The following is a 14,103-nucleotide window of genomic DNA, read 5'->3' on the forward strand; positions in this document are numbered from 1 at the left end:
TTGAGCTCTACAGAATATTTTGTGTTAAGAAGCATGACTTAATAAAATTGATCCAAACATATCAAGACTCAGGATTCATTAAAAAAAACCCAAAAACATTATCGTAAGGACTGATAAGGCAAAGAGGAAGAAACAGGCTGAATTAACCTGTTTGTTGGTAGGAGATTATAATATGTAGGGATGATGCAAATTTGTGCAGTGGTTGCACAGTGAGTTGCTGGCAGAGCTGGAGGGTGAGTGCAGTCCCTGAGGCCTCAGTGCTCCAGCCTGGCAGGTGCAGCCCTGCTGTGTCACTCACAGCAGTGACACCAACGGGTCCCTTCCCTCAGCCTTGGGTGTAAGGACAGAGATACATGACACCTTCCCTGAGTTCAGTGCACAGAGGGAAAAAAAGGCTAAAGTCAGGCTGAAACGTGTGCTGGGAGCAGAATTTTTGCCTGGGGCTTTTATCTAAAATTAACTTTCTTTTTTCAGTGCCAAGTTGATGTGCATATTGAAAGTGGTAAATACTAGCTTGAGGTACTCTGCTGTCTTTTGAGTGTAATGCACAAAAGACAAGAAGCCTTTCAGATCTGAAAGAGCTCAGGACTGACTTGGCCAGATGATGTGGAAGTTGGTAGGCAGTGGGGCTGCCTTGCCAGTCCCATCCCTAGAGTGAAGCCTGGGTGCATTGCAGTGGGAAATTGGGATTTTGAATCAGTGAAAGGCAGGGTTTTGCTGCCCTACCCAGCCACCAAACAGGAACACATTTCCCTGTTAGCAGAGCTGCCAGCACACAGCAGTAACAAGTGCCGAGTCCCAAATTCCAGGTGGTGGTAGCTGTGGTGTGATCACTGGGATTCTGTACAGCACACGTCTCTGTGCAGTCTTTTAGGACACTTCTTAACCTTTTCTTCCCTTCTCCATCCACAGCAGGCATTTTCCTGCTTCTGAGTAGAGCTTCATAGAAAAACTTGATTTCCTCATGGAAGATCTTTCCTACTTAAAGGAAAGCTGCTCCTGGGTCCAGGATCCTGGGAAGCATAACCATTAACCCTGCCATACAATTACCGACGTTCCAGAGCCCTAGTGTAAGTGAGAAGCACATCAGGGTGGTATTTATGCTCTCTAATCCTATTGTTACAGTAAACAAAACTACCATAGTGTAATAAAAAGGGCTTTTGATTGTGAAGTAACTATGTCATTTTGGGGGCATTGATTTGGCTTATCTGCTTAGGATCTTCCTGAGATAGTAAATAACCCTTTTTAGTATGCGTTGTAAAAACAAAATCCACTCCATTCTACCTTGTGTTATTGATTCATTGTAATTGACATATCTCACAGGCACTTTTATTACAAAAATTCTAAAACATACTTAAGGTTAAGGGCTTATTAGCACCTTATTCTGTTTCCCAGAACATATATTGTGAGCTGCATTTGAGCTCTGCAGCATAATCACCTCTGTAAAGGAATTAAGCTTTCCAGGAGCCCCTGAGTGCAGGACAGGTTTTGGCTGTCCTGTGCATCACCAGCCCTGACAGCAGGGCAGTGAGCACTACAAACCTGTCAGCACCCTAAGCACACAGAAGCAAAACCAGTGATGCTCTTTAATAAGAATGAGAAAAGAAAACCCCTGAAAAGTGAGTGTCCATCCAAACTCTGTATCATTATGCTAAATAAATGACAATCAAATGCCACTAATTCTGTTTAGATTTGCAGCAAATATGAAGCAACTGGCAGTGTCATTATGCTAAATAAATGTAGTTAGGTGACAAATGCCACTAATTCTGTTTAGATTTGCAGCAAATATGAAGGCAACTGGCCCCGTCTTTAGAAGAAATGCATCATCTTACAGACTTCTCATTTGAGATTTGTTTCCATTTATAAATTCTGATTTCTTTAAGCAGAGTCACCCACTGGGGGTTAGATACTTTTTCTGTAATGAACATTTAAAATCAGGAAAGAATAGGCTGCTCTTTGACAGACATTGAGGAAGGTCATAGTTTTCCTTTTTATTACTGGCACTGAAAGTGCAAGGTGAGTGAAATTTAACAATTCTTATTACTTCTGTTGTGCCATAGTATTAAATAACTGTTAAAAAGGAGCAACAAGTGCAGCATTCACAAGTAGCTAAGAGGGAATTAGAAATTTGTCAAACTCCTGTCAAGAAATGTAGTTCACATCAGGAGCAACCAGTTTATTAATTTTGCTGGAGTCGACAGACTTTTCTCCAGAGTGTTCTCCACTTTCCTGAAATAAGTTTAGTGATTTAAACTCAACTCTCCAGGGATCTTGGCTCTGAAGGAGTCTGAAATGTTGAAGTGCTACTTGTGCTATATTCAAGTCTCGAATTTTGCATGAGCTTCTAGCACAAATCCTTCTCTCTCCCTGTTTTCCCCTCATTCATCACAGCTGTTGAAGACGACATAATAGAATCTCACTTCTTTTCCTCAGGAGAGCAAAGCAATGAGAAGTTGAGACTCGACCTCGGTATATTTTGATATTAAAAAAAAAGAGAAAGTTACTGTGGTAGGAGACAACCTCAGAAGAATACTGAAAGGCAAATGTACAAGCACTTTGGAGTGGAAGTATTCGGCTGGGACTGATAAAGTAATGTGTGAGGAATCAATTTTTCTAGATCACAAATATTACCTTACAAATACTTTGCAGAAAAGCAGAGCAAAGAAAATATGATCCATATTCAAAATATTGATGACCTTTCAAATAAACTTAAAATAATTCAGTTATATTAGGAACCTGATACCCAAAGCTGGCTTCATTTGATGCATAATGGGCCAGTTTTATCCAAGATGTTAAATAGATGAAAGTCAATGTGGTGAGCAAAGGAATTTAGCCACCCTAATGCACTTTTTGATTTTGAAAGAGGTTGCTGGGAGGAATATCCACCATATGAGACAGCTGTCATTTTAAATCCTGTAGAAATCTACAAACCAGCACTGAATCCTCTGTAGTCAGTCTGGGATTACCTATTTTACACTACAGGATGATTTGAAGAACATCCAATAAACATTTATATTCTGTGTATTCATTGTGCGATCTTAGCACGTAAGTAATACTGTGACCATAGCACACTATTACAGGAGCTACTTCTAAAACAGAGGCCAACATTTAATTTCTGAAATATATGTGGGTTGCAGTATGAGATGCACATTAAAATTCTGGTCCTCAGACACGTTAGATTGGTTATTTTGTGGTATCTCAGTCATCTTGATGAAGTCATGAACTGATTGTGAAAGATGCAGTGAGAAAATTCTTGCTTGGGGAGTTTTTAAATTAAGATTGCTGCTATAAGCCAGGCAGCCCAGTTTATAAATACATGACTTGTAGTTACGTAACTACTTAGCTTCTGTTTCCTTGTCTGTAAACTGCAGATAGGGTTTGGTTTTTGAGGATATATAAGCACTAACTTGGTGATGGGAAGGAGTGCAAAAAAGCCAACCCAGGAAACCCAAGGAAAACACTCTACCATGGTAGAGTTGCTTGCATTTTTAGTATGGGATGAATATTAGTATTTTGAGATTTGCCTGAGTGTCGTTGTTGGGGATTTTTTTGTTCATTTGTGCTTTTTTTTGACTGAATTCCTCGCATCTTTGCAAACATTACATCTCTACCTGTAGTCAATCACAAGAGTGACTTGGCAAAGTGCAATTGCCCAGGTTGATTGTCAGTTAGAGAAGGCATTGACCAAAACCAAAAAATGCTGGTAGCTTGCAAGCATCTCACCTTGTGTGATATTCCTGCTTGTTCTCAAAAGTGAACGTGGACTTTATTGTGGCTATATTTGGATCAGAGGTGTCCCAGAGCGATTGGATGTCAGAGCAAATGGGGTTGATAAATCACTTGGTGGTGTCCTTCACCCGTGCCGTTCCCTCCAGCTTGGCAGAGAAGCCCTCCCAGTGTTCTATCAGGGGGATTGTGCTGCTCAAAATGCCATCTCTCAGGTAAATACACAGCAAGTACATATACAGTGAGTTCCAGTTATTTTCTAACTTTCCTGCATCCTTTTTCATCCCAATTTTATAACCTGGCCAGCCTCTCTCTGCTGCCATCAGCGTTGCACATTTGAAATGCCCATGGATCTGTTTGTCATTATAATGATCATCATCACAGAGCTGACCAGGCACTATTTGTAGTAGAATTGTAGGAACTGCTAAAATTTATTGGCCTGTGGTTCATAAAAAAAACTTAGTGGCAAGGTGCTCTTCTCATTGGTGTTGGCAACTTGGTGATACAAATAATATTTGTCCATGATCTTCTCTTTGTGTGGCAGTTAAAACTCTAAAGCTGAACATTTGGTTTGACATGGATTAAGAACATCCTTGATGTATTCTCCTGTGCTTCCATGAGAACTTCCATTTGCCAGAAATTGCCAGCCATACACCATCACCCCTGGCTACAAGGGGCAGAAACAAGCAGAATTTTTGTTTGGCCACACAAAAGTATTGCTCTGCTTTGAATACATGAATAAACTGTAGATGATTCTCTCTTTTCACTGATGAGTGTACAAACTTAATGTCTCACAGAAGAGTGTTAGAAGAATTGTTATCTATAGTTTTTAATTAGGCATATTTTGCTTACTTATAAGAACTCATCTTGCACGCTTTTTTTTTTAATGGTTATTCCTGGTCAAACTTTTCCTTGGTTGTCTCTGAAGGGTCTGTGAGAGCATAGAAGATCAACGGATGCATTAAAACCACCAGGTTTTATTGGAAGATATGATAGGGTAGAATAATAAGAAAAACAAGAAAAATTTTATCTGGGAGCGTGTTCTAAACACAAACTCCTTTCTTTTTCCCTTTCCTAATGTAAGAATGTCCATCAGCTAATTTTAAATCATAATGCAACGTGTTGAGCTTTGCAATGTTCTTAAATAATGAATGAATATTGCACAAATTGTGAGTAAAAAGAACTGCAGCCGCTTGATTTTGTTACATTTGGGTTTTGTTTGCATACTGAAGGAGCTTCAGCAGTCTGTGTGAAGGTGTTCACGTGGCAGATCTCGGTACCTGAAGGCACAGAATTGGGGCATTGAGGCTTCCCTTATCTCCCATCTAGAGGGACTGCCTCGAGGTGAGGGTTGGTGGAATCGGGACTGCTGCAGCCTTGTGGTTGTTATCTCAGCTGGTATCTCAGGTCCTGGGCCTCTCTGAGAATTTCAGTTCTGCTGGAAGGACAGTTTGATTTCATGCACGGTTGGCCTGAGGTAACGTACAGGAAGACAGCCCCCACCCTCCACTTTGTTTGTAGGTTGACAATTTTCTGGATTTTATGGAAATACCCTGAACTCTTGGAGGCCAGGCTCATGCTTTTAAATGTGAGGTTGTCAGTAGTCTTGAACAAAGCAGCCTGAAAGGCTTTGATAAGAGCAATGTTTAAGTGAAATGTTGCTTTGAAATGACTTGAAAAGTGTCCTTGGATGAGATGTCTGCTAGGGGAGATCTGGGAGAGCAGACAAGTGAAAAGTAATTTTATTCTTCACAGTGGAGGAGAAAAGCCCCATCTCTGCCTGTGCACTGTGGGGACTCCAGCACACACGTGAACATACACAAGTGCCCAACCTGCTGCTGCTTGATCCTCCTAAAATCAGCAAGCAGGGAGTTTGTGCAAATGGTGCTGCTTGTGTCACCTTCACACCTGCTGGCACATTTTCAGTGGCCAAGCCACACTAAGACAGGACTGGGGTGGCCAGCAGTGAGGATTGGCTTTGGGGGCCCTGGCTCAGGGATAAAACTGGCAGTGGTAGGCCATGGACTCAGTGATCTTGGAGGTCTTTTCCAACCTGAATGATTCCATGATTGATTCCCCTCAGGAGACTGCACACACTGCAGAACTTCTCACCTGTATCTCTAGTGCAAGTTAAACAAATTGTTCCTATTAATGTGCTGATAGGACAGAGCCTTCAGCTGAAGGGGACTGTTCTTTGAATGTCACAGAAAGGAAAAAGTGTGTGCCTACAGTGGTGTCTGCCATGCTCCTGCAAGGCTCTTCTGTCACTGATAAACGCTGTGAAACAGGGGCTTGCAGCAGGGCTTGAGCAAAGATACAGCACTCAGAAAGTCTGGGACTTTTTAGGTGCTTACACCCTGTTTGTCCGTCCCAAGGGCTGGAGGGGCTGCTTGGATTTGTGCAACTTTGTACACTGGCCTGGATTCTGGCCATGTAACTGTGCTGCTCTGCAGGGCTGTGTTGAAATCCTTGTGATTCACTCAGTTGTGTAACAAGTAGTCATTAAAATAAAGTGATCTGTGGTCTTCCTATAAAAAGTCCTGCTGGACACAGTTTTACATACATGCCTGAACTATCTTTGACTTTTAGTGTGTGGAATATATTATAAATGTGGGATGGATATTTCATCTGCTCTATGGTGACATATGTCATGTAAGAACGTTATGCAGATTCTTTTTTTTTTTTGGTAATGTAGGACAATGCTTATTTGTGGGGTCAAAAATACGTTAAGGCTCAGAGGGACTCTTAGTGAGGTTGTGCAAGAAGGAAGAAATGGTTAAAGTTCATCGTCTTTACAATTAGGAGCAGTTTTGTATCAGAAGATCAGTTTGGAGTCTGTTAAGAATTCTTTATTTGGGAAAAGTCAAGAAAGAGCAGGGAATTCTTTTAACTGCCAGTTGTACAGGTGACAACTCAGGACAGTGGTGACTGCTCTCCTATGAATACTCTGGAACTTTGAAAGAAGTCATATGTATTCACATTTTCACAGGCACCACTCTCACTTTAAAGGCAGGGGAGGCTGTCAGCTGCTGAAAAATGAAATCATAAAATGCCTGGATGATGCAGGAAGTCACTCTCAGAAATAGGAAGCCAGTCTGAATTCCAAGGGCTAAAAAAGTCATCTACCTCAGTAAAATAATGTCAGAACATTTTAAACACGTCCTTGGGTTTTTTAACCTGTTTATTTCAAATACTTTGTATCTGTATTTGAGTAAAAAGTAAAAAATTGTGTTCTGAAAAAATTTTCTGTAGCTAATTCAGATATATTCAAATATAATTAATTTAGTAATGTTAAAGCAACCCATTAAAAATGTAGCTGTGAATAATTTGTTGGTAGAACTTAGGTACAAGGAATAGCTGTGAATCTTAGGATAGAAAGGCTGGGTTTTTTTCTGTACTCAAGCAATTAAATCAACAATGATTCCTATGATATTGTTACATACCTATGGACTTGAGAGTGTGATTGATCTAGACTTGTTGAAAAAACCCAGAACCTACTTTTTTCCTTTTTCCTTTTCCATAAAAGGTTTTTTCCTTTTCAATAAAATATGTGAAAAAGTCTGGGAAAATCTGGAATGTTTAAAAACTTATGTCATCATATTTTAAGTTGAGGGATTTTTTAAAGAGAGACATTTAGTTTGGTTTTACTTTGGAGGGGTGATGTCATAATTTTGGAAAGCTTTCTTGTTCGTACATGCCTAGTGGCTCTTGTCCTTGATCCATGCTAGCCTAGAATCTAATTTTAATTTTTTCTTGAGTGAACTGTAAGCAGTAGAGTCGAGTTTCGAAACAAAATAGTGAAATTACTTGGAGTACTTTCAGTAGGGTGTGCTGATCATCATTCCCAGCTCTTCTGTCCTAGACAAGGACACTGTTTTGCTACATGATTTTATTTCAGATGTTAATTAATTTGTGTTTGCAGTATTTGAATATATTTAATTTCACCTTGGTCAGTGTAAACAATAGCCCCCATGGACCCCAAAATTCCTTCAAGCCAGAGCTCCATACAGACATAAATAGAAACCACTATGAAAGTTTCTGAGAGAATGAACTCCTTTCTGAATACACCTAAATCTATTATTCTGCCTTGGTAGGTTCTCTGCAAGTGTCTCAGTGTTACACATAATCTTCTGCCATAATTGCCAGCTTTGTGTGGTGACAGTAAAGAAGAATTGGAGTGACAGGATGAAACACAGTGGGATCCAAGCTTGTAATATGTTTTCTTTCTGATTTTACACAATATGTCAGACAGGAGGCTTACAGTGTAAAATTTTAAGGTTTGGGATTTTTTTTCCCCTGGAATTTCCAATCTGTCCTAAAATGCCTAAGTTCCAAAACATGCTAGGGACATAATGCTGAGCTGAGGGGAGGGTCACAGAAAATTTAAAAAAAAAAAATAAATAAACATGTATTGATGCACACACCCACATGTGTGTGCATCAACACATGTTTATTTATTTATTAGTTACATTATAACTAAGATCTTATATATAATTTAAGATAATTTACATACTAGAGCCTGTGCAGAATGTGCTGTCATCAGAGCAGTGTTAATCACCTGATTTGGACACAAAGAGCAGAGCCAGGGCAAACCCAGGGGTGCTTAACAGCAGTCCTGGAGGTGAGCTGGGAGCTCTGCTGGTGATGCCTGTGTTTATCCATACAGACTTCTGAGGGAGAGTTTTCTCGGAGGTTTAAGAAAATTGTACTCAAGAATATTCTCCTTTGATATTTTGCAGAGTAATGTATTCTGCCAGACAAAGGCCTTTTTACTTATCTTTCTGTACATCAAAGTGTGATTTCCCCTTGAAATGCGGGGAGCTGACAACTGTACAACAGCAGCAGGGATCTGGGTTCACAGAGTAAGCAGTGTTTCATTATGCTGCTTTATTTGGATGGGCAACTGTGAGAAATAGCTTATGATGTATAAAATATCTGAGTCTCTTTTTGTACTTTAAGACATTGTTATCTCTATTTGAAGTTGGCTAGTGAAGGTCAGTCAGGCTAACTGCTTGCAAAAGAATATCCTGTCTCTGTTGGTAGATACTCTTTTCAAAGCTCATTGCATCCAGCAAGCTATTTTTGTAAATACCACCCATCATGGCAAATTACATACTGTTAGTGGGAGGGGAAAGGGAATGGTGCACGAAGTTCTTTTCATTTAAAAAAAATCGATTGTTGTTGTAAAGAGCGTTGCATAGCCATGATGAGAAGTGTAAGAAGTTAATTTGTTTAAGATTTGGTGTTGATCAGGAATGTCAGATTGCACTGCGGAAGTGATACATTCTGTGATAACTGTAATACTGAAACTTTCACTCACTGATAACCATGGCAGTGATATATTGTGATATTTTCATGACATTTCCTTTGCATTACTTTGAAGTCTAGTTGGTTAAGTCAGGAAGTCTTTCTGTCTTAGCAACTCTGAAGTTACAGTGTTCTTTCTTCCTCTCTTTGTGTTTTTTATATTTGTTGTTCAGTGAGAATGGAATGCTGGCAGTGTAGGAGAGTGCTAATAATGGCAAGCAGTCACTTACTTCTCCAGCCTGTGCCATTTTGAAATGAAACCCATTTAAAAATGGGATTTTTTTATTAATTAACTTTTTTTAAGGAATCAGTAGCTTCTTTTTGCTCTACTTATTAAAAATAAATCTGTATTTCAGTGGTGTGTTTGGTTTAGTTTTATTCTATGGTGTCTACTCAAATCTACATAAACTGATGGTCCTGCCCCAGAAATATTTACAAACAAGAGCAATCTTTGGAATTGTGCCTGATCTTGAGAAGAAAATTACTGATGTATGTTGGACTTGCAGAATTGGTTTCTCAAGAGACCCTGTGATTTTAACAGAGCTGATGTGTTGGCTGCACAGGGGAGGCATTCACATGTAGATGCAAATGGGATGTAGCACTGGCCCAGAGAGAGCCAGGGTCTTGTAACTCCCCCTTTTTACATTAAGTGGTTTTCTGACTGATTTTTTTTTTCCACAATACACTCATTTCTAGGTTATTATTACCTACCTTGGATGTTCTGAATAGCAGTCATTGACTTCCTGCAATGCAATGAAACCTGATCACAGTGTTGTATCTTCAATGTCTTTGTTTAAATCACTAGTTATAATGTATCTTATCATATGAGATACATAATATATTATACATGTAATACACTATAATATAAGGTACATTGTAACTAAGATCTTATATATAATTTAAGTAACTTTTTGGATATGCTCAGTTTTTCTGGTTGCTTAGAGTTACCTGTGTGAAAAGGAAAGCTACTTAAAACTTCATAATTTATTTTGCATCAGTGAACATTACTGATTAATTTAAAGGTAATCCTCTTGAACTCACTGGCAGCATTTATCCTTGTTCCACCAGATTGCAGCTACTTTAAAACCCACAGCTCAAAGCAAAATACTTTGTTTTCAATGCAACCACCAGTGGAATGATGAAGGAGATGCAAAAATATGTACCTCTAAGCTGTTGCTTTAAAAGGTTATCTAAAAATATCTGCATAAACCAGCTAAAAGGTTTTACCAGATGATAATCAGTAATTATTATGGAAACATCTGATTTGGAAAAACCCACGACGCATCTCACATTAAAAAAAAAACAGTTTGAAAAATATAAGCAGTAATATTTCCATCAGTGCAGTGTTTCATGTATCAGGGAAAGTGGGTCCTCAGTCAGCGAATACAGCTAAGTCTGTTTTGTGCTGTGGCAAATCCCATTGTGAAGAGGCTGTGAGTAATCAGAAGTGACAGCATAAGCACTTTCTGTTCAAAGTGATTTTACAGAAAGCATTATTTTCTCAGAAAAGTACACATATGGCTCCCATAATGCTGAAAGAGCACTGCTGTATCCATTTATTAGCACTAGTGTTGGGAGAGGAAGTTTTGCAAATGGTGTTCAGATTTAAGACCCTTTCCTCTGCATTTCCATTGCATAAAACATCCTTACAACCATAGGAATCAGACAGATAGGCAAGGGCAAGGCAAGAGTGTCTGCCAAGGGGGTGTTAGGACAGTTTGTGAAGATGAGGATGCTGTCAGGAGCTGTACCTGCCACTCAGGGGTCACTCAAGGAGTCAAACAGCAGCAAAAAGGCTCTTTCATGGTGGAAGAGCCAAAGAGCCAAGGGCAGCTGTAATTTCCAGTTCACAGGGTGAGCCAGACCCTTGGAAAAACCTGGAGAGAGGGGTTTGCACTCATACCAAGCACTGCATGAATCCCATGAATGCTTCTTGATGAAGGTGCCTCAGACCTCTGGCTCCTCACTCAGGCCCTCTTCTTGCCCTCAGCTGCTGTTCCTGTAGCAGTGCTCACCTCCTCGTCACACCCTCCTGTCCTGTCCTGTCCCCTGCTCTGAGCCAGCCAATAATGGTGGGACTGGAATGAAAACCCAAGAAGTTTTGCTCTTACAAGTTATGAATTTAAAGGTTTAATTTGCCCCTTGTAGTAGATACTTATATCTAAAGAAGTTTATGTTTGTTATGCTTGAGATTTTTGTTTTTATTGCTTACCTTGGCTCTACAGTTTGTGGCTATAACAAATACAATTCCTTGTGTGAGGCATGTGCAGGTTTAGCTTGCAATTTAAGTTAACACACATATATAATCAAGTTCTAGTATTCAGATTTCTGTAAGTTGCTTACCAGTCTCTCACATTTACAAAACTGCCCAAAGGAACTACTCAGAACTTCACTTCCGAATCCTGAAGCCTTTTAGCTTTTCAGGGAAAGCAAAGGTGTCAGTGCTCACACTTGTGGAGCTTGGTAGTTCAAAACCAAAATGCAAACAGCAACATAAGTGAGATTTTTAAAAAAAGCTCTTATGACAGTTATGTCAAACTTGATAGCTCAATATTTGGGATTGACACTAGGGTTTTATGTATCTATCAAAAACACAAATAATTTGAAAGCTGTTTGCTTTGGAAGTTTGCTCTGTATTTGCATATCAGGTGTCTACATTTTTCTGAGTTATTGTAATTTACTGCCTCTCTTAGATGCTCCACAACCAAGAAGCCTGAAATAAAAGTCTATTTCTTTCCACAGTAATTTGTTTTGGAAGAGATGGTTGAAGTAGTTGGAGAGTAGCAAAGGAGATTCAGGTCTCTCTTTCATGAATATTAAGCCAGACAATCCCAATTCCAAAATTTCATTACAGGCCTTGATCACAAATGAAATGTTTCAAATACTTGTACTGCTTCCAGTAACCTCTTTCTCATCATCTCGTAAAATTACCCCCAAGGAGAGTGAAGCTTAAATACTGATGGGTCTGAGTATGTCACCAGTTATCTACTAAAGTGGAGACAACATTGTTTGTATTCAAGCATGAATTCCAATGACATTTAACAGAGTTAATTTTATCTTTATTTGGTATTACGAATTTTGCCTCATTCTGTTCACTCTGTTGCTTTCTTTGAAATGCCTCTCAGATTTCACTGGCACTGGACCATCCTTGGTGATTGCTGCCACATGCCTGTCTAGCATGAAAACATCTTTATTACTTCAGAAAGTCTCTCTTTAACAGCTTGGAGATATTTGCATCTGGCTTGGAATTATGACAAGCAATAGTCATATTGAGAGAGCTGTTTGTTTGGTTTTAATGAGCAGAAGCTACAGCTTGCATTCAAGGAACTGCTTGAACTTAATAACACAGCAAATGACTTGTGCTGCTCAAATCCCTTCTGGCTGGGTGCTTTAATGGGCACTGGGTAATAGGAGTGGGAAAATTTTTTGGCCATGGAAAATAAAGGGGGCTTCCATAGCATTACTGGTATCTTCTTTTTGTATCAGCTTCAGTTTTGAACCAGCAGTGTGAAAATATGCATTGCAGCAACAAAGTTGAAGCGATGCATGTTGAAACATTTACTGGGGAGGTGCAAGGAGAGAATAAACCACTAAAATCTTCACACAGAGGGAGATCCTTCCACCTTGAACATACAAACCATGGCAATTTTCATTCCTCCTTTAGAGTGGCTGCTGTGTGTCTGATAAAATAGATTAATGATGAATTGTATGTCAGAAGAATTTACTCAGTGGTTGCTTTGCTAACGCTGGTGTCTTTTCTTCCCTACAGGTATTTCTGTAACAAAGAAGACTCATACATGTAAGTAATATCTTTTGATTTGGCCTTCTCTCACAAATGGAATTTCTGTTGGGCCGTGCTGTGGTGCTCAGACTAATTGGTGTTAGTCTGGCCTGAGAAAGCTCCATTTAAAAAATGCTGGTGTTTTTTTTGCCTTAGTGGTTTCGGTCCTTGCCCAAAGTGTTGTTGGATGTGCAATGTGTGTCTGTATCTGTGGTACTCACTTGTCTGTTAAGTCGGAGGGCAGAAAAATAAAGTTGTGAGGAAAGGCAGAATTCCTTTCTGTGCTACATCTACCTTACAGCTGGCTGATAATTAACATATCCAGAAAATGCAGATGAGGAGAATGGTTATTTTTATGTCTATTACAAAATGATTCAAATCAAAATAATTTAATTGTACATCTTCTGTCCCTCCCTATGCACTAATCTATGAGATAAATCATTCTCTGTCTGTGCTTAAGGAACTCCGTGAACAAGTGGAGGTTGTTGTTTTGCTCTCAACCATATAAGCAAGAAGCCCCCATAAGTGGTGACCTTGGAAATGGCTGTGGATGTGTGCATTTACTTACACATTCCAAATCCTCTTCAAAGACATCATTTCTGGGGATCAGCTCTTATCTATCCTGCAGGGAGCTTGAAGCACAGTTCTGAGAAAATGCTGGGATTTGTAGCTGAAGGAGTATGTTGAGATTCTTCAGATACTGTGGAGGTTTGGCACTTTGGTAGTGCAAGAATTGTACTTGCCCAGGATATGAAGCAGGAGTGGGCTACAGCTGAGGCTAATGCTCTCATGAAAGGCCTCTTACAAAACAGGTGCTAGGCTGCTTAAAATTTACAAATATATATGCTTCTATGCACTTTCAGGTATTTTCACCACAGCTTCTAGGGCGTCATAAAGTGTCATACATGGCTTTCATTCTTACTTCGTTCCTGGTTTTATAATACTCATGGAGTGAAAAATCTGACTTGAGATGATGAATTCTCACTGTGTAGAGTTAAAAAGCAGATTTGAGAATTTCAAATGAGAAGCTGATTTGTGTGAGTTTTGAAACGAATTTTAAATGTCTCAAACTTTTAGAGCAGGATGACCCCCCTTTGCTTAGGAGGGCTTGCTGCTTAAAGCATTGAGGGCCAGACCCTCTTTGGCTGAACGATGGTTTTGTTGAAATTAATGAGAGCTGCAGGCAGGCAGCTGAGGGCAGAATTTCACCCTGGTGTTTTTGGGGAATATCTGAGCCTGTGCTGGCTGGCATTGACAGCACAGGACACTGAGGTGCTCCATCCATCTCC

At 39.6% G+C, this 14,103-nt stretch overlaps 1 protein-coding gene across 2 annotated transcripts in view; it reads left to right on the plus strand.

Moving 5' to 3' along the window:
• Nucleotides 1–14,103, plus strand: part of RORA (RAR related orphan receptor A) — a 352,717-nt gene that overhangs the window by 227,279 nt on the left and 111,335 nt on the right. For both annotated transcript variants that reach the window (XM_039723049.1, XM_039723048.1), the window contains exon 3: nt 12,803–12,832. In XM_039723049.1, the coding sequence (XP_039578983.1) occupies nt 12,803–12,832 (30 nt within the window). The remainder of the gene's footprint in view (nt 1–12,802; nt 12,833–14,103) is intronic.

Source organism: Passer montanus, unplaced genomic scaffold (assembly GCF_014805655.1).
Source record: "Passer montanus isolate IOZ18808 unplaced genomic scaffold, ASM1480565v1 scaffold5, whole genome shotgun sequence".
NCBI classification, from domain to species: Eukaryota; Metazoa; Chordata; class Aves; order Passeriformes; family Passeridae; genus Passer; species Passer montanus.